Here is a 22,407-nt window from a genome sequence, read left to right as displayed (position 1 = left end):
AAGCTGTCATCATCAAGACAGTATGGTACTGGCACAAAAACAGACACATAGATCAATGGAACAGAATAGAGAGCCCAGAAATAGACCCTCAACTCTATGGTCAACTAACCTTCGGCAAAGGAGGAAAGAATGTCCAATGGAAAAAAGACAGCCTCTTCAATAAATGGTGTTGGGAAAATTGGACGGCCACATGTAGGAAAATGAAATTGGACCATTTTCTTATACCACACACAGAAATAGACTCAAAATGGATGAAGGACCTCAATGTGAGAAAGAAATCTGTCAAAATCCTTGAGGAGAACACAGGCAGCAACCTCTTCGACCTCAGCCACAGCAACATCTTCCTAGGAACATCGCCAAAGGCAAGGGAAGCAAGGGTAAAAATGAACTATTGGGATTTTATCAAGATCAAAAGCTTTTGCACAGCAAAGGAAACAGTTAACAAAACCAAAAGAAAACTGACAGAATGGGAGAAGATATTTGCAAACGACATATCAGATAAAGGACTAGTGTCCAAAATCTATAAAGAACTTAGCAAACTCAACACCGAAAGAACAAATAATCCAATCAAGAAATGGGCAGAGGACATGAACAGACATTTCTGCAAAGAAGACATCCAGATGGCCAACAGACACATGAATAAGTGCTCCACGTCACTTGGCATCAGGGAAATACAATTCAAAACCACAATGAGATATCACCTCACACCAGTTAGAATGGCTAAAATCAACAAGTCAGGAAATGACAGATGCTGGCGAGGATGTGGAGAAAGGGGAACCCTCCTACACTGTTGGTGGGAATGCAAGCTGGTGCAACCACTCTGGAAAACAGCATGGAGGTTCCTCAAAATGTTGAAAATAGAACTGCCCTATGACCCAGCAATTGCACTACTGGCTATTTACCCTAAAGATACAAACGTAGTGATCTGAAGGGGCACGTGCACCCGAATGTTTATAGCAGCAATGTCCACAATAGCCAAACTATGGAAAGAACCCAGATGTCCATCAACAGATGAATGGATAAAGAAGATGTGGTATATATACACAATGGAACACTATGCAGCCATCAAAAGAAATGAAATCTTGCCATTTGTGACAACATGGATGGAACTAGAGCGTATCATGCTTAGCGAAATAAGTCAAGCGGAGAAAGACAACGATCATATGATCTCCCTGATATGAGGAAGTGGTGATGCAACATGGGGGCTTAAGTGGGTAGGAGAAGAATAAATGAAACAAGATGCGATTGGGAGGGAGACAAACCAGAAGTGACTCTTAATCTCACAAAACAAACTGAGGGTTGCTGAGTGGGAGGGGGGTTGGGAGAAGGGGGGTGGGGTTATGGACATTGGGGAGGGTATGTGCTTTGGTGAGTGCTGTAAGTGTGTAAACCTGGTGATTCACAAACCTGTACCCCTGGGGATAAAAATATATGTTTATAAAAAATAAAAAATTATTAAAAAAAAAAAAAACAGAACTCATTGGCACAGAGACTAGAAAGACTAGTGGTTGTGAGGTGGGGGGGTGCAAAATGGGTAAAAGGGGTCAAAACGTACAAACTTTCAGTTATAAAGGAAATAGTCATGGGGATGTAATTACAGCATCGTAACTACAGTAAATAATATTTTATTGTATATTAGAAAGTTGTTAGAAGAATAAATATTAAAAATGTTCATCACAAGGTAAATAACTTTGTAACTATATATGGTGGTAGATGTTAACCAGAATTATTGTGGTAATCATTATGAAATATGTACAAATACCATATCGCTACATTCTATACCTGAAAATAATATAATGCTATATGTCAATTATATCTCAATAAAATTTTTAAACTTTTAAAAAATAAAAAAAAAAGTAATTACCATGATCAAGTGGCATTTATTCCTGGATGCAAGAGTGGTCCAGTGTTCACAAATGAATCAATGTGATATATCCCATCAACAAGAGAAAGAATAAAAACCATACGATCATTTTGATATGGAAAAAGCTTTACACAAGAACAACATCTATTCATGATAAAAATACTTAACAAAGTAGGTTTAGAGAAAACATATCTCAACACAATAATGGCCATATATGCAAAAGCAAAGCTAGTATCATCTTCAAGAGTGAAAAACTAGAACTTTTCCCTAAGATGAGGATTAAGACAAGGATGTCTCTCTCACTCAATATTATTCAACATAGTACTAGATGTCCAAGCCATGGCCATTAGACAAGAAAAAGAAATATAGGCATCAAATCTGCGAAGAAATAAGTAAAGTGATGAAATGATACTATATAGAGAACAAAAAGACTCCACAAATAACTACAAGAACTGATAAATGAATTCAGTAAGGTTGTAGCATACAAAATCAATATAGAGATATCTACTGCATTTCTATACAACTAATAATGAGGTTGCAGAAAGAGAAATTAAAAAAAACAATTCCATTTATAATTGCCCCCACAATAATAAAATATCTAGGAATAAACTTCATCCAGAAGGTGAAATACCTGCATTCTGAAAACTATAGAACATTTATGAAAGAAACTGAAGATGACAAACAAAGGGAAAGTTATTCCATGCTACTGGATTGGAAGTATAAATATTGTTAAAATGTCCATACTATCTAAAGCAATCTATGGATTTAATGAGCTGTCTACCAAAATACCAACATTTTTCACAGACCTAGAAGGAATAATCCTAAAATTTTTATGGAATGACAAAAGATAATAAACAAAGTAATCTTGAAAATAAAAAAACTGGAGGCATCATAATCCCAGATTTCAAGATATACTACAAGGTGGTAATAATCAAAACAGTGTAGTACTAATTTAATGTACTGAAAATAAAAATTTAAAAAAGCGGTTTCAAAAAAAATAAAAAAACAGTGTAGTACTGATACAAAAATAGACACAGCTCAATGTAACAGAAAAAGAGAGTCCAGAATAAATTGACATTTATATGGTCAATTAATCTTAGACAAAGAAGGCAAGAATAAGCAATGGGAAAAAATATAGTCTCTTCAATAAATGGTGTTGGGAAAACTGGATAGCTACATGTACAAGAATGAAACTGGACTACTTTCTTATGCCATACACTAAAATAAATTCAAATAGATTAAAGACCTAAATGTGAGACCTGAAACCATAAAAATCCTAGAAGAGAACATAGGCAGTAATTTCTCTGACATTGGTTATAGCAACATTTTTCTTGATATGTCCCCTGAGGCAAGGGAAACAAAAGAAAAAATAAACTATTGGGACTACAACAAAATAAAAGCTTCTGCACCACGAAGGAAACAAAGGCAACTTACTGAGTGGGAGAAGATATTTGCAAATGATATATCCAATAAAGGGTTAGTATCCAAAATATATAAAGAGCTTATATTCAAAAAATTTAACTAAAAATGAGCAGAAGACATGAACAGACATCTCTTCAAAGAAGACGTACAGATGGCCAACAGACTCATGAAAAACATCACTCATCATCAGGGAAATGCAAATCAAAACCACAGTAAGATGTCACCTCACATCATCAGAATGGCTAAAGTAAAAGCAAAATAGACAGGCCATAGCCATGAACCAAAAATATGATTAACTGAGTCTTCTTGACCCAAAGTTTAGGGGGGGATCTGCTTGTGACACATTAAAAATGAGAGCAAATACTTTGTTACTCCTTCCTTTGAGAGATAGGGTATAAAATCTCTTCTTGGTTTTGAGTTTGCATTGATGATTTGCTTACCTAGTAGAATATGGCTAAAGAGGCATGTTGGGATTCCCACGCCTAGGTCGTAAGAACCCTTGCAGCTTTTGCTGAGGCTTCTGGAAAAATGTGCTTTAAAGATTTCCCCAGAGCTTCCTTGATAGTTTTCTGAGTATCTTGAGACCACTCTACTGGAGAACCCATAGATAAGTACCTCAGTTGACTAACAGCACAGCTTGGCCCTTCAGCCATCAGAGCAAGGTGCCAGACATGGATGAGAAGCCATCTTGGATTCTCCAGACCAGCCATGTGCCAGATGAATACCACTGAGTGACTTCAGTCAATGACATATGAAGCAAAGGAAATATTCTGCTAAGCCCTTCCTGAATTCCTGACCCACAGAATCATGAGATATTAAAAAAAAAAAAAAAAAAAAAGAGTTCTGTTTTAAGCCACTAAGTCTAGGGATAATTTGTTATGCAGTAATAGAAAATGGGAATTAAGACAAACAGATAACAAAATCTGACTACTACCAACTTTAAAATACCAGGAATCGAGGATAAAATTATTAAGGACTGAAGGATTAAAAGACAAACAAAATGGTTTACATTCTGAAGCAGCTTCATACTGTGAATCAGAGTTCTTCAAAATAAGAATGCTACTAATATCCAGTTATATTTCTACTTAATCATTCCCCTAGTCTTTGAGAGCAAACCTCTTATCCTTTCTGTTTTTCGCTCTTACCCTCTGTGCCTTGCTCTAATTTAAAAATTGAAAGTCAGAGGAGGAATGTATATTTCCCTAGTCTGTGTGGCTGAAATATCCCATTCTTATCTACCTAAGCAGGTGATAGAAAATGGTTTCATATTTTAAAATAATTGGAGAAGCTAGTTATTTCATAAGAATATAGAATGTTAGAGTTGAAATTACAGACCATCATTTTCAATTGCCAATTTAATGAACATACTCAATACCTAAGATATTATTACTTTCCCAGAAGAAAAAGTCTACATATTTATATCTTAAATTCAACATTTCTAATTTATTTTATTGCCTTTAAAAGCTAACGTTCTAGACATGGAGTTTTGGGCTCCCGTGAATTCCATAAATGAGAACTAAATCTTCCATGAATTCCAAATCAGCAGAATAGTGTTGTGTATATATGTATCTAATTGGGAATGATTTTGTACACTTCATCATATTTTTTTGAAGTTGTTTGTGATAGCTGTTCCAAGTTAAGAAACAATGCCTTAAGGAAAGCCAGATGTATATTCTTGTATTAAAAAAAATGTAATTTTATTATGTAAAGGTTTTTGTCACGTATCTGCTATTAATCAATAACATTTTAAATAATGACCTCTCTAAAAATAACAGAATATGCATATATGTATAAAATATTTGACCCTATACAGGGTGCCTGGATGACTTAGTTGGTAAAGTGTCTGTGTTCAGCTCAGGTCATCATGCCAGGGTCCTGGGATGGAGTCCTGTATAGGGCTCTCTGTCAGCGGGGAGCCGGCTTTTTCTACTCCCCACTGCTTGTGCTATCTCTCTTCCTATCTCTCTCTCAAATAAATAAAAACTTTAAAATAAAAGAAAATAAAATATTTGACCCTAGATCTGTGTTTCCTTATTTTATTTTCCTCAGAAATTTATTATTACTCATAGTTCATTAAGTTCTTAGTATGTCTCAGATACAATTCCAATATCTTTGTATTCTTTATCTCATTTATGATAACAAAAATGGGATCTGTGAAATAAATAAAAACGTCAAAAATCTGAGATTCTGTAAGATAAACATTATTAAAATTCTTACTTTACAGATGCAGAAACTGAGACATAAAGAGATTACATAATTTATCCTAGGTTACCTACCTAGTACTGGATTATGACTCTACTTTTGATTAATATATTCATATATGTTTGATCAAAAATTTGAAATATTTATTGTGTTAATGTTTTCATTACATAGAAGACAAGGGTTAGAAGGGATAGCAGTTATTGGTATATTCAAGTAATAGGAGAGTTTTAAAAGACGGTAGAATAAAAAAAAATTGGAAGCAGGAATGGAAAAATAGGGGATATTAGGCAAAGATCCTAGGATAGGAGAAAAGAAGACAATGGATAACATGCTTAAAGCCTTGTGGGAGATAGTTACTATTGCTCCAAGTCTTTCCTCATTGAACCTTATTGCCCTTACCATGATAAAACCAGGCTGACTCCTTACAATCCAGGGCTCTTTCTCTTTTTCCACCTTTACTCATTCCTGTCCACTTTTCCCATAATTGGCATCCCCTGTTACTTCCACTTACTTCGACAATTCTTAAGCAAAGCACATTTATGATGATAGTTGCTAATACATTTTCCTTCAGGTGCTTTTCTACTTACTGTTTTTAAACATATTTGTGAGGATTTCTCCAAGTGAATCTAGTAAATACCAGGAAAAAAAGGGAAATCAGACCATCTTTTAACTCCTATTAGAAAGGTTCTACATAAAACAAAAACAAAAACAAAACAAAACACCTCCTTTCAGTGTTAATCTCCCCAGGAGTCTGATCTGGGATGGAGTTTAGAATTAAATGTAGAATCTTGGATGATATAGGTTTGTGACAGAAAGATCTGGCTTTCGGTACCAAAATGGAATGGCATCTGGAAGCAGAAGATTATAAGAGTATTCTTTAGCCTCTCTGGTCCATGCTTGGGGAAGACTAGACTGGCCACCAAAGATAATTAAGAAAGTTATGGACCACAGAGAACAATACATTAAAAAGAACATTCACCAGAATCAGGTGGAAGTTACTCCTGGGATGCAAGGATAGTTCAAAACTGACAAATCAATCAACATCATATGCCACATTAACAAAAAAAGGATAAAAATCATATGATTATCTCAACAGATGCACAAAAAGTATCTGACAAGATTCAACATCCATTCATGATAAAAACTCTCAAAATTGGGGCTAGAGGGAACAAACCACAACATAATAAAGGCCACATATGAGAAACACACAGATAACATCATACTCAATGCTAAAAAACAGCTTCTTCTCTAAAGTCAGGAACAAGATATTCACTCTTGCCATTTTTATTCAACATACTAGAAGTCCTAGCCACTGTAATGAGACAGGAAAAATAAATAAGACTATAAACTTATAATACTTAAAATAAATAAACTATTTGCAGATGACATGATATTATACATAGAAAATCCTAAAGAATCCACCAAAACTATGAGAAATAATAAACAAATTCAGTAAAATGGCAGGGCTAATACCAGGTTAATTAATTAATACAAAATGAATACCCAGAAATTCTTGGGCTTCTATACACTAATGAAGAAGTCACAGAAAGAGAAAAAATAACACTATTTATAATTGCACCAAAAAGAATAAAATACCTAGGAATAAACTTAACCAAAGAAGTGAAAGACCTGTACTCTGAAAACTATAAAACACTGATCAAAGAAATTGAAGCTGTCACAAACAAATGGAAAGATATTCCATGCTCGTGGATTGGAAAAATTAATATCACCAAAATGTTTGCATTATCCAAAGGAAGCTACAGATTAAATACAATACCTATCAAAATATCAAAGCCTTTTTTTTTTTTAGCAAAACTAGAGGAAGTAATATTTATTCGTATGCAACCAAAGAAGACCCTAGATAGCCAAAGCAATGCTGAGAAAGAACAAAGGTGGAGGTATCACAGTTCCAGACTTCAAGATATATTACAAAGCTGTAGTAATCAAAACAGTATAGTTCTGGCAGGAAAACAGAAATATAGAAGAGTGGAACAGAAGAGAGAGTCCAGAAATAAGCCCATATAAATGACCATTATGTGGTCATTTAATCTATGACAAAGGAAATAAGAATAAACAATCTGGAAAATACAGTCTTTTTTTAATAGCTGGAAAATTGGATAGCTATATGTACAAAATGAAATTGGACTACTTTCTAACACCAGACACAAAAATAAACTCAAAATGGATTAAAAACCTATGTGTGAGATCTGAAATCATAAAAATCCTAGAAGAGAACACAGACAGTAATCTCTAGGACTTCAGCCACAGCAACATTTTCCTAGATACATCTCCCAAGGCCATGGGAACAAAAGCAAAAATAAACTGTTGGGACTACATCAAAATAAAAATCTTCTGCACAGGAAAGGAAACCATCAACAAAACAAAGACAATGAAATGAACAGGAAAAGATATTTGCAAATTATATATCCAGTAGGGGTTAATATCTAAAATATATAAAGAACTCATACAACTCAATACACACACATACACACACACACATACACACACACACACAGTCCAGTTAAAAATGAGCAGAGGACCTGCATAGACATTTTCCCAAAGAAAACCTACAGATGGCCAATAGACACACTAAAAAAAGAAATGCTCAACATCACTTATCATCAGGGAAATGCAAACTAAAACCAAAATGAGGTATCACCTCCTGTCTGTTAGAATGCCTTAAATTGAGAAGACAAGAAACAACAAGTGTTTGCAAAGATGTAGAGAAAGAATCCTCAAGCACTACTGGTGGGAATGTGAACTGCTACAGCCACTAAGGAAAACACTATAGTTTTGAGGAAACTTCCTCAAAAAATTCCTCAAAAAATTAAAAATAGAAATACAATATACTCCAGTGATTTCACTTTTGGGTATTTAATTTACTCAGGGTAAAGATAACACAGATAACGTCATACTCAATGCTAAAAAACAGCTTTCCCTCTAAAGTCAGGGTAAAAGTATACACTAACTTGAAAAGATATAGGCACCCCTATGTTTACTGCAGCATTATTTACAACAGCCAAAATATGGAAGCAACCTAAGTTCCCATCAATAGATGAATTGATAAAGAAAATGTGGTATATATATGTAACGGAATATTACACAAATATAAAAAAGAATAAGATTGTCCCATTTGAGGTACAATGGATGGACCTAGAAGGTATTATGCTAAGTAAATAAGTCAGTTAGATAAAGAGAAATACCCTATGATTTCACTCATAAATGGAATCTTTAAAGAAAGCAAAAAATAAAAAGCAGAATCAGAATAATAAATAAAAAGAACAAACAGATGGATATCAGGGGGAGGGGGACTGGGTTCAGCAAAATGGTTGAATAGAAGAGGGAGATACAGGTCTTCAGTTATGGAATGAGAAAGACATAGGAATACAAAACAGAGTGTAAAGAATACAATCAACAATATTGTAATAGCAGTGTAATGGGACCGACTGTGGCTCTGTCGTGAACATAGCATGATGTACAAACTTGTCAAATCACTAAGTTGTACATCTGAAACTAATGTAACACTATGTGTCAACTACACTGAAAGTAAAAAAAAAACCAAACCCATAATGTGAAAAAAAAAATACCAACAAGTTTTATGTGAAAAAGAAACTACAAATTTTATGATACAGCAATTACATTCCAGGGAACATACCAACACAAATTCATTCATATGCGTTTCTCATAGCACAAATTCTCATAGCAAGACTGTTCTTGAGTAGCTCCAAACTTGGAAAACACCCAAATGCCCATCAACAAAAAATAAATATAAAGTGTTATAGTCACATAATGGAACTCTATGTAACAGTAAGAATGGCTGATCTACACAACATTATGCCAAGGAAAAGAAGCCAGACACAGATGAGCACATGCTATCTAATTCCATTTCTATAAAGTCTAAGAACAGGCAAGTCTATGATCTCAGAAATCAGATTAATGGAAGGGTAGTAACCAGAAGTGGCATGAGGGACTTCTAGGGGCAGGGAAGTAGGAGGCTTTGGAATGTGCTGGTGCTTGATCTGGATGCTGGTTACACAGATGTGTGGGGGTATGAAAATCTATTGAGATATATACTTAGAAAATATTCACTTTTTTGAATCATGTTGAACTTTAATAAAAAGTTAAACATTTTGGGACGCCTGGGTGGCTCAGTTGGTTGGACGACTGCCTTCGGCTCAGGGCGTGATCCTGGAGTCCTGGGATCGAGTCCCACATCAGGCTCCCAGCTCCATGGGGAGTCTGCTTCGCTCTCTGACCTTCTCCTCGCTCATGCGCTCTCTCACTGTCTCTCTCTCTCAAATAAATAAATAAAATCTTTAAAAAAAAAAAAAAGTTAAACATTTTTCAAAAACTAAGAAAAATTTTGTGGAGAGTGAGAATGAAGAAGGTGGGTCACAGAAGATGCTGGTGTATTTAGAAATAAAACACAGCTTTCATGCTATGGTTCCTATTAGAATATGTATTTGTAACTTTTCTCCAATAACTATCCTACTCCTCTACAATTCTACTGACAGCCATGGGGAGAAAGGCTGCCATGCTTTCTTTGTTCATAAAATATAGTGACTCTAAACACAGGAAGTCCAACGGAAGAGAGTAAAGGACAGCCTACGCGAAATCTCCTTAGATTGTTCTTTAGCCCATAAGCACTGGCTTCAAAGTTTTCTTATTTTATTTGACAATGAAGGAAATTATATTTTCCTTGTCAAAGATGGAGACTCTAGATTGGTGAACTATTAATTCGAGATGATAAATTATGTTCTCATTGTGTACTTTATAGACTGATGGAATCCAACCTCAATATACAACTTTTCCTGAAAATGTCCATTTTTCAAAGACAGATTCACAGTACTCAGAGAAATAATAATTAACCCTGATATTCCATAGACTTCCTCAAAAATAGGACCCATGACTATGAAAAATACTTGGTTTTGGTAATTATTTCATCTGATTTATGTGTTTTATTGTTGAACACACAATAATCAAGATGTCTACTAGCAGTGCAACGATCCAGCAGACATAAACATCAGTTAAGAAAAAAATGTATTTTATAATTCTGGGGTTGACGGAATATAAATTACAATAGATGCCATAGGATTTTAATAGTAGGAGTCAGAAAGTGCATGGATGTCTGCTATACATATTCTCTTGAGAAGGATTTCATAATAGTCTGAAGTTACAAAATAATTTTATAGGAGAACTTCTGAGTTTGGAAAGAAGGGTGCTGGCAAATATTATTATGGCATGTTTACTTAGTTTTCCAAACATGTAGGGAAATCTGCTATTAGACTGTAACCTATAATGATATTTCAATCAAAATGAGAATTTTATATGGCTTTACCTTCCAGCATATTAAAAGTAAGGCAGTTTTATTATTGCTAGAGAAAATACAATATAATAAACAGCCAAAATGAAATTGAAATTAGTATTTCCCAAACAATTATGAATCTGGGGAAAAAAATACACATGCACACAAAAGTATGTGTGTGTGTGTGTGTGTGTGTGTGTATGTGTGTGTATATATACACACATATATGTAAATATACATATTTTCTTTCTCATGTGGAAAAATATATATACATAAATATGTATATACACATGCATACATACATTTTATTATGTGGAAAAATATATATTCTTATATCACAAGGTATATTTCATATATGTATATTAGCACAATTTTTCTTTTGCTGGTATAACCAAGAAATTGAGTAAGTTTATACTTTCATTTTGTAAATGAAAGTATAAAATTACTGTACATAAAAAAACAGAAAAAGTAACCTTACTATAGTCACACAAATTAATAAGAAGATGTTGGCCAATACATTACCAAGATGAGTGAGAATTCAGTGACATTATTATATCTTCAAAGGGATAGCTTTTAAAAAACTAATTGTCTCTTTGTAGATAGAATTTCAAAGAAGGACATTTATTTTGGGTCAGAGAAGTCATTGAACTAGAGCATTTACTTGAAACTGACAGTCCAGAAGCCTAAAAGACTTATGGATTTTCCCTAGATTTTGGTAAGACAAAAATTTGCCTCCACAGAAGTCTACATTCCAAGCTCAATGCCATAATGATTGTTACCTCTGTCAGACCACTTGGCCTCTTTCAGAGATAATCACTTCCACCTACAGCTATTCAATGCTTATAAGGAGAATGACTAAATAATTATTGTTCAAATCAGGACACTGTTGTGAGTGAAAGGGGTGGTATTAATAATTATGCCCACATAACAGGCATGCACCATGACTGTCCCAAACAAACAACTATATATAGTCACCCTTCTTCAAGGCTTCTTGTGTCATGGTTGAAAAATTTATTAGAAGTTTTTCATTTTGAGTTGAAATCCAGTTTTTTTTTTCAATTTTAAACCAGGTGCTAATTAATACCGTGTTTTAATTCATTGATATGTAAGTTTCCCTGACAGAATTTTAGAGTTAGAAAGATCTGATAAGAAGTCAAATCCAACCTCTTATTCAATTCTCATTAAAGCATCTCAAAAAGACAGACATCTAGTCTCTGTTTGAATATTTCCCAAGACAAGAAGCTCATTGCATTACAAATCAATTCATTATATTTCTGGAAAGCTTCCTGACTGAGAACTTAAAATTGCCTGCTTTTAATTTCTTAACTTTTGAATCTGTACAAGTGTCTAAGCCCTTCCACATCATATCCCATTTTAGTAAAAACTTTGCACCCTCTCTTACCTTATTTCCCAATCAAAGCCCCCCTTCCTTCCACTATTGTTCATATATCATAGATTGAAGGCTGATTACATATAGTTATGTCTAATTTGGTGTTCATTTTGAACAATTAATAACTTATTCAGACACTCGAGATCTATATTCTTTAATTCCAATGAGAAATTTTTATTGGAAATTCAATTAAATTATGCTGAAATAACAGAATTTCCTAAATGATTAAGTTGTACAAAATCCCTAATTAGTCAAAGTTCTCAAATTTTGTTAACTGAAATGTTGCACCAAAAATACACAAAATTTATAATACAAAACAGTTTAAAAATTAAAATAATGTCATAATGGAGCTCCTTTAGTAATGACAATTCTGACAGTAACTTTCAGTTAAAAGAACACTATCACTATAACTTTATTTATCTTATTTTCAACCATATAAATCACAAAGATTTAACTGTTTGATATATTTTATTGATATTTCCTTATATTTAGAATATGCCTTAAGTCAAACTGCTAATATATACTATTTAAAATTTTCTTGTTAAATAAATAAATAATAAACTCACTTGCTAAGCCAAACTAACCAAAGATAAATACTAATCTTAGTTTTTCATTATTTTGTCACTTTATATATAAAATATAACAATCTCTTAATTTGGGCTCACGTTTCCTGCAATTAAAACATGAATTAGTACTTATTTCATTGACTATGTGTTAATGAATCAATGTGTATGTGTGCATATGGTCTAAAGTAGAGCATTCACATCAGGTGCCTTATAGACAGTTATCAATATGGCGGCCACCTGCTCTTCAGGCATTGACAATCCCACATTAACAGTAACTACTTCATATTAATGCTGCTTCTGGTAAAAGCACGTAAAAAGCTTATTTGTCAAACAGGCATCTTACCTTTTCAAAAACTGTTTCCACTTTCCTTTGCAAAGCCCTAACCCTGTCTCCCCAGTACACCTTTCCATCCTGGCCTATAACTATTGCCCCACATTCTTTTCTACCAAAGACTTGCTGCAGAGCTCTCACTAACTTACTACCCTATTGGATAAAGGTAACTATTAATAATAGAGTTTTTATTCTCTAGATAATTTGTGTTAACATGCTACTCCCAAAAACTGTAAATTATTAGGATGCTGAGGTAATCTGCCATTGGCATTTAATATTTGGTAGGCAAATATATGGCTAGTCTTTTTATTTGTACTGTTTTATTTTTGCAAAGGATTATTTTAAGGAGTCTCAATTTAGCACAGTGAGGAGTTTAATCCACCTTCTATCATTATTGGATCTGAAAAAGACTATGTTTCCTAATTCTCTAAAGATTATCTTTGACTCTGTTTACTTTCCACAGAGTTAATGCAAATAAATAACTCCAAAATTGAACTCATATTTTATTTAAAATAGCTACAAGATGATGATAACATAGAAATCCAGGCAAAGATAATCCACCAGAATACCTAATGCGAGGAACTGAGCCTGAGAGTATTTGAAATAAGAAATCTGCAATTTATAACCATCTGACCATCAGTAACTTTATGTAAATGACTGCTGCTGAGTGTCAGAGTAAGCCATTCAATTGAGTTAAGAATCAGAATTGAAATTTAATGTAACCGATTATATAAGTGTTAAGCTGTTCAATTTTAGTTATGCTAAAATTAAATAATGAAATTGGGGCACTCTGAAGATGACAAGATGAAAGTAGGTATGAGAAAGCCTCTGTATGCACCTGGGTCCTATCTGATCCATATTAAAGGCTCTTACCCCAAATAAAAACTCTTAGCCAATTCCTAACAGTAAAAATCCACGCATCTAATCCTGATCATTTATACCAATTTGAAAAACACTGCAATTTTCTACTTTGTCTAGCTGAATATGCCTTAAGGAAGTGAAAATTAATTATCACATTCAATCTAAGTGGGGTAGAACTGACTTACTGGAAACTTTAGAATAGTGCAGAAGGTGCACGTGTGTATGTGTGTGTGCGCGCGCGCACACACACACACACACACACCATGATTACACTAGAGCTACACATGTTTCGTTAGAAGAAGTAGAAACTAAATGTATGAATAATTTTGGTATCTAAATCCTAGAAGGTAGTGATAATTCTGTGAATAAATCTATATTAGAACTTAAGTGATATTTATTCACTCTAGAACCTACCTAGATTTGGTAATGACAAAATCATTTGAGGGGCTAATTATCTGAATTTCTGAGTTGTTAATCGAAGACTGAGGATACAATGATCCACACTTACTGTTCCAATTCAATATTTTTGTAACACTCAATAAATATAATTTATAGCATCTGTTTATAAATTTTATGGACCATGAATACAATTCAAGATACTTGGAAAGAATTACTGTAATGGGAACTGATATACTCATTTAATAGACTTCTCTAAAATTATAACTGCTGTAGCTGATTAACTAGCTATAGCTGATGTAACTGTTGAAGCTAATATTTTATTTATGTTCCATGGATAAAGATACTAATACTTTCCATAAGGAGAGTCATCTGATTGTGGCATTCTGCTTGTATTACGACCCAGAGAGATCACTGAATTCCTAAAAAAAAAAAAAGAAAAAAAAAAAATCCCATGCATTTAACTAACTAGAACTTAAATTAAATCACAAACACTTCTGGAGTACCTAAAATTTTCCAAGCCCTAGGGGGTGAGGGGATGGGAGGGCAATGTTTTTACAAAAAATAATCTCGGGGCGCCTGGGTGGCTCAGTCAAGCGTCTGCCTTCGGCTCGGGTCATGATCCCAGGGTCCTGAGATCGAGCCCCGCATCGGGCTCTCTGCTCCGTGGAGAGTCTGCTTCTCCCTCTCCCTCTGACTGTTGCTCTGCCTACTTGTGCTCTCTCTCTCTCTGTCAAATAAATAAAAAATCTTAAAAAAAAAAAAATCTCTAAAGCCATAAAGGCTTAAACGAGCCTGATTTTACTTCAACAATTAAATTTTTCTTAAGAAATCTTTTTATGTATCAATTTTTACAATATGGGTAGTAGTCTGGGAGGAAACACTTGCAGTGGATATAGCAGAGTAACCAGAATACATAAAGATCTACTGATATGTAAAAGGACAAAAGCTATCCAATAGTAAAGTGAAAAAATGATTTGACTAAAAAGAAGAAATCCAAGTAATAAGAAAAAGATGTTCATTCCTAGTAGCAATATGAAAAAAAAAACTAGATACATAAGTATATCTATATGCAAATATAAATAAATATACACATATATGTGCAAACGCATATATACATGCGAAAAAAAAAGTGCTGAAAATCTAGAGTGGTGATAGCACATTCTAAGCGCTCAAGAGTTGGAAGGACCCCTGCACGGAGCTCCCTGCTCAGCAGGAAGCCTGCTTCTCCCTCTCCCACTGTTCCCTCTCTCGCTGCTCTCTTTCTCTCTCTGTCAAATAAATAAATAAAATATTTAAAAATAAAAAAATAAAACGTTGTTAGGTAAGTGAGAGATCAAGTGAAATTTAGTTTTAGGAATGTCCTCCAGCAATATGGTAAAAGTGGGTGAAAAGTGCGCAAGCTTTGAAGCCAGAGGCCCATCAGGGGTTTCTCTGCATGTGGGATGACTGAAGAATGAGGACACCTGAAGACATTTGAGAAAACTTAGCAGGTAGATTAGAAAAGACTTAGAGATTCATTTGATTTTGATGCTTGTAAGTGAGAAGGAGAAATCAAAGGAAATGTTGGCAGTTCACATCAGTAACCCTTTAAAGTCTTGACAATGTGTTCCCCATGTACCAAGCACTTAATAACATTTTTCATTTAAACAAATTAAATGTGATGATGTAGACAGTTCACATTTTAAAGGCAAAGGCAACATCTTTTCTGTGTTTGTATCCCCCCTACCTGGCATAGTACAGATCAGGAACTTAATGAATACTTACCCAATGAAGACAGAAGCAAGGAAGTATCATTAGTATTAAAAATACAGATAAACACCCATAAAATACCAATGATAAAAACTGACCTAATGTCTTAAAGAATTCAAAAGCCTTTAACCAAGGAAAAAGTTGTCTATCCATTATATCAACAATATCGAGAACAGCTGTCATCCCTTACTTCCACATTTAGCATTTCATGGTATCAACCAGATATATGAATTACATGTTATCACAATATAATCTATTAAAATTATTTAGAATTTCTTTCTCATCATATCATATTCACTTGGTGATACCATGGTTGATGTTGCTGAAAAACTGTTTATTAAATAATAAAAATACAAAATTCATAGATGCAAATGTACTTTATGTTCAGAATTGCTGCACACTTTTCAGATGAGTTCATGTTAACCAAACAAAAACTGATATCCCTCGATTATTAAAAAAAAAAAATCTGCATGCTGCACATTTTGCAGGGAACATCAAAACCTGTCCTTATGAAATCTACCTGGAACCACATTTTTATGACTTATAAAAAAAATTAGGCCCTACACTCAAAGGATTGGTTATTAAATATTTTATCTTTAAAAAAATCAGCAGGCTGAAAAACATCTGTATTTCATAGATAAAAATTTCAAGAGATAGAAATGAACATAGGTCTTAAACTTTAATAATGACCCAAAGATGCTGCTTAACAAAGGCTGCCTTCGATGGACTGATCTTTTTGAAGTATTAAAAGGTTAGCAAATAGAGTTAACCTTCAAAATAAGTTCAAGGGTGTGTTTCTAAATGTGTGGTTTCTGTTTATCTAGAATACAGATCAAAATGCTACAGGATTTCCAGAGGAAAATGAGCTATTTTCCCGGTTACATACAAATACCTTTAATGTATGTTTTGGGGACCTTTAAATTCTATTTTCTATTTGTTTTTTTCTGCTCAAAACAAGAGCACAAGCTGTCCATTAAGAAAAGGAAGAACAGGGCGCCTGGGTGGCTCAGTGGGTTAAGCCACTGCCTTCGGCTCAGGTCAGGATCTCAGGGTCCTGGAATCGAGTCCCGCATCGGGCTCTCTGCTCAGCAGGGAGCCTGCTTCCCTTCCTCTCTCTCTGCCTGCCTCTCTGCCTACTTGTGATCTCTGTCTGTCAAATAAAAAAAAAAAAAAAAAAAAGAAGAAGAAGAAAAGAAAAGGAAGAGCAACTGGAGGTTACGGAAGGACAGCGGCTTCTAATCGCTGTGTCAACTGAGACACGGTTAGAAATCTACCTTCCCCTGAAAGAAAATCAGTATTTATAGAACGGCCAGCATTTCGAATATACAGTTAGTGTTATGACTACACTCTATTTTGAAGTTCTTAAGCTTTTTACCTGCGACCCAACAGGAAAAATCATTGCCATTTATAATGGGGTGCTCGGTGAAGAGTGGTTTCTGCTTACATCACTTCATTTCAAAGGATTTGCTAGAACAATCAGATTGCCTCAAGCTGAAACAGCCCAATTACTAGTAAAAACTGCCTCAGACTTTAAGAGTCCATAGGGCTTTAAAAAATCAATGATGCTATAGTATTTGCATCCTAAAAAAGGCAGCCAAAAGCCAAACTAAACAAATGTTGGGAAATGTATTCTTCAACACTATTTCAAAGTATTTCTACTCTTCATTCATATACCCATTGAGAGACATAATTAGACCCTGCCAGCTCAATCAATAGTTGTCTAAAGCTAATGGGCATAGCTCAGACAATTAGGACACACAGTAAATATTTTGAAAAAATAAAATCAGATAAAGGTAATTTCACATACGTAGTCATTTATACAACCCATTGTCACTTTAAATTAATGGGGGTCATGAGGAAAATAAAAATCAACATGTGTAAAAAGTTATCTTGAGCTTTTGGGCTCTTGTATTATGCTGCTCTAGTACAAAATGTTGTTGTCAGGGCGCCTGGGTGGCTCAGTGGGTTAAGCCTCTGCCTTCCGCTCAGGTCATGATCTCAGGGTCCTGGGATCGAGCCCCGCATCGGGCTCTCTGCTCGGCGGGGAGCCTGCTTCCTCCTTTCTCTCTGCCTATTTCTCTGTCTACTTGTGATTTCTCTGTCAAATAAAATCTTTATAAAAAAAAAAAATGTTGTCCACCTAAATTGCGTCGGTTTGATTTTATATTAGTCCTGGGAGGTAAGACTGTATCACGGTGGGGGCCTCTAATTACGGTGTAATTATCATACCCTAAGAACACGGGTAAGCCAGGGGAACATTTGTTTTGGGGGCAGACACACAGGAATGACATCATGGCTACATGAAGAGCCCTTTTCACATCTCTTTATCAGTGAATCCTCAATCAGGGGTTAGATCAGAGAAGAGGGGAAAGGCTCCCAATCTGCTGCAATTCTTGTGAGATCCCCTGGAACAGACCAGACATCCATGGAGAATTCAGCAGAAAAGATGAAACATAAGCGGCTTCCTTTTCAAAGGCATTCATTCATTTAGTCACTCACTGATTCTTCTAATTATTTAACACATATTTTTTTTTTTCAAGGACTGCAAAGTGACAGGAAAGTTGCTAAGCACTGTAACTGCAAGTCTCTGGATACAGAGACATGTAATAAACATTAAACAATGTGTTATGTGGTAATAATGGATTGGCCATGGTATCACAACAGCAGGGAATACCTTATTGAGAGAGAAAGAATACCTACTTTTTCTAGGACAGAGATGAAGCAGAGATCAAACAATGAAATAGGTAAGTAGTATTGTATAGGCCATATTGAGAAGAAGCAAAGTTGTCAGAATTCAACTCATGAAGGCTCAGTACTTAAAGACTGCATTTTGAGCAGCTGCATACAGGAATAAGAAGCCCCGGTGTAAAAAATGGGAGTTTTCCTCACAGAAGATGCCCAACATCTTGGGCAAATTAACAGATACATGGAGGTCCTTCTAGAAAGAATCACAGCAATTTCCTTAGCTAGATTATCAAGGAAGGTCTGGAGAATTAAACAGAACACAACAGAAGCTCTTTAGAATTTTTCATAAATACATGTGTGTGTTTGTGTGTGTCTATGTATATTATAGCAAAGGATGTAAGTCTAAGTGTAGATGTCCATGCATGGACCCCCTACCCATCCCTGTACACCAACTACTCTCTTTAAAAATTTTCCTGTTACTCAAGGCAGTGAAAAATAGAATCCCCAAAATTCTAGATGATAGCAAAGAAATCCATGATTTTGATTATAAGAGTATCAGAAACCATCAGTAATGACTTAAGTAGTTATTCACTCAAAAAAGGCTCAACACCATACAAGTGACAGATTCCTGATTTTCCAATACAACCCATTTTATCTATTTTTGGATGATCTGAAAGCTGCCCGGGGCTAGAATTATTCTTGAAGTCCAGCTCTGGTTTCCAGCTTACTTCCTTTCCTTTTCTACTGAGAAACAATTAATTGTTTTGTGTTTTTGGTGTTTTCAGTTTGCCCATACTACAGCAGGCAGGTCCCATGTCCAGCAATGCTGACAGTTTCTGAGACACTATAATGTTCCTTAGGAAGTTCTCAGATATTTTCAGCATATTCCCCAAATGTCCTTTTTCTGCATTCCAAAATACCTTTCCAGATCTAAATGAGCCCATCTCATAAGAACAGTAAGCTTCTAAATGATATTTATTGTAACACAAAAACTACACTTTCCAGAATATATAAACAATTCCTGTTGAGCAACATAAAGTCAATAGTTCCAGACAGCAAGCGTTCCTTCTTACCCTTTAAACTGTAAAGACTGTCATTTCATTACAGTTTGAGAAATGGTTCTACCATTTATCTGCCTTTTCCATTCAATGGGAAATTATACAAAAGAAGACTAACACATCACTTTTTACAAATAATATTCATCATGAATGGCTAATAATACACATGGTGGCAATTATTCTCAATTACTTATATTCCCTGGTATAAGTTGTATATAATCACACATAACACATTTCTTTCTTCCATTACTTCTTTCTTCATATTTGAGCTTACGTGTTTCTACAAGTAATGATTTGAATTCAGAAAGTATTATCAAAAGAAAATGAAAAGGTTACATAAATGTCACTGCCTTGCTACGAATTTTACATGTTCTTGCTGAACTCAACTCTTTGAATATCTGGACTGGCTTTCTACTATAAAGAAAAAAAAAACAACATCTATGCGTGAAATAGTGTTTCTGACAATAGCTTCTTGACAAAGAAAAAGCTTGAAAACGTGTGAAAAAAAATCCTTTACCTAATGACACGCTTATACATGCATTGCCCTCATTTTTCTTTTCTATAGTAATACTGAATCTTAATAAGAAAGTTCATACTACTTATTGCCTCTTTATCTATAAAAGAAGAGTTTTCACAGCCTCATATATACTTTCAGAAATCAGAGCATGTCAGTCAGAACCCAAACTAGTTTTTCCAAACCATGCAATATATTTTAATATAAAAATGAGGAGGTGAGCATGAATTTTTGTTGTTGTTCTTGGGGTTACATAATAATGTCACTGATGCCTACATGGTATAAACATAAACTATCAAAACAAAACTTGAAAAATTATTTCATCGGTACAGTTGAATTCCCATTGTATTAATTTATCTTTTGGTCTCTTTGTCTAAACTTTGAGATGTTACAGACCCTTGTGTCTTCTCCTTGTTTGTAGCTTCTCACAATGTCATATCTTATTTCCTTAAAAAACAATGTAATGTCTCAGGAGTTTTTTTAATAAGTAATATTTTGAAAAACTACCAGAAAATTATAAAAATGAGATCATTCATAATTATAGCACTCGGGTATGGAATTTTCTCATCCATTATTTTTTTTCTTTTTAACTCTTAAAATTTTAAAAAATTCTCTATTAAAATTTATTTTCCTTTTAGATTCCTTTAATTTTTTAAAAATAAGTAGTATGCTTTATTTTTAAAAATTTAGAAAACTCTAAGGAAAATAATGAAATCACAGTCCCACCACCCAGTGATAGTCTAAATTTTACTTCTATTTCCATATCTACTCTCTGTAACTAAAGTAGGGTAGTATTATATTATCCTATATTACGCTTTTCCACATATCAATTAATGAGTAATTTACTATGTCATTTAATATTCTTTAAAAATATACACTTTAATATCTCCATAATTTACCAGCCTATATCTTCAGGAAATCATCAGGCAGTAGAAAATATCTCTGTTTAAACATTAATGAAATTTCTTACCAACTCAGCCAGCTTTATTTGTGAAACAAGGAAATACAGGCTTACTTCTCCTTAAAAAAACTGTTTTTCTTAAATTGAGCTAATATATATTAACTAAATTTGGATCTCACTATATACTGCTTACTCCACTTTTCTAGCATAATTCTTGAGCCAAGAAGGAAACTAAGAAGAGTATTTAGGCACCTGACATAAGTGTAGTCTTTCTCAATCAAGATGAAAAATGACTTCATATTATAACTTTTTCAAACATGATTTTCTGTAGTATTATGGTGATAAACATGTTCTTATTTAAGCTATATGCAATAATGCAACATAAATTCAGCAATAATGAAACATAAATTCAGCATGTTTAAAATTTTATCTTCCCCTGCAGAGGAAGAAACCATGTTTACCTGGGGATATGATATAGAAGAAGTCTTTAAATTCATCCATCCAAACTTCTGCCAGTCTCCTGTTGTTCTTGTTGATGACATGACCAGTGCCACCAGGGAAAGTGTAGGGAGTTGCCTTCCGAAAAACGTGACCAACATGGGAGCAAGTCACAATCTCCAGAGAGCCTCCACATTGCCAAATCTGAGAAAAGGAGCAATCGATCTATCACAATCATTGCAAATAACGCAGAAATACTGTCTGGCAAGTCTAACTAAGGCCAAATCTTAGATTTTATATGGTTCAAGAAAACACTGGATGGACACAAAATTTAGAAGAGGTACGCTCAGCTTGGCAAAAGATTCAACTTAGAATAGCTTTATCTATGTAAATATTGTAGCACTGCATTTGTGGAAGTAAGATGCATTTATTTTTTCATGTGTCTTTAGCAGACTACCAAATTTTCAGTTTCTAGTAGTTAACCTAATCACTATTTAATAGATATTTAGTATCTAAAATCTGCTATGAATTAATGAATTTGTACATGTTAGATGCCATGGTAAATAAATTTGATTTGGAGAAAAACCAATTGTACTCTATTCATCTGCAATTTTAAATGACCATTAATTCTCAGCTTTCCTACATTCACTGTGTCTTACATCTTTGGATATGTCATTCTTACTAAAATGTGCTAGGACTCTACATCTGCTCAACACGTATGC

The 22,407-nt window shown here is 34.2% G+C and overlaps 1 protein-coding gene across 1 annotated transcript in view; it reads right to left on the bottom strand.

Moving 5' to 3' along the window:
* Positions 1-22,407, bottom strand: part of GALNT13 (polypeptide N-acetylgalactosaminyltransferase 13) — a 551,077-nt gene that overhangs the window by 146,952 nt on the left and 381,718 nt on the right. Inside the window, exon 9 of the mRNA XM_044242085.1 lies at positions 21,709-21,889. Within this exon, the coding sequence (XP_044098020.1) occupies positions 21,709-21,889 (181 nt within the window). The remainder of the gene's footprint in view (positions 1-21,708; positions 21,890-22,407) is intronic.

This window comes from Neovison vison, chromosome 3 (genome assembly GCF_020171115.1).
Source record: "Neovison vison isolate M4711 chromosome 3, ASM_NN_V1, whole genome shotgun sequence".
In the NCBI taxonomy this organism is placed as follows: Eukaryota; Metazoa; Chordata; class Mammalia; order Carnivora; family Mustelidae; genus Neogale; species Neogale vison.
The sequence above is the reverse complement of the archived record's forward strand: the minus strand, read 5'-3'. Positions and strand labels throughout refer to the sequence as shown.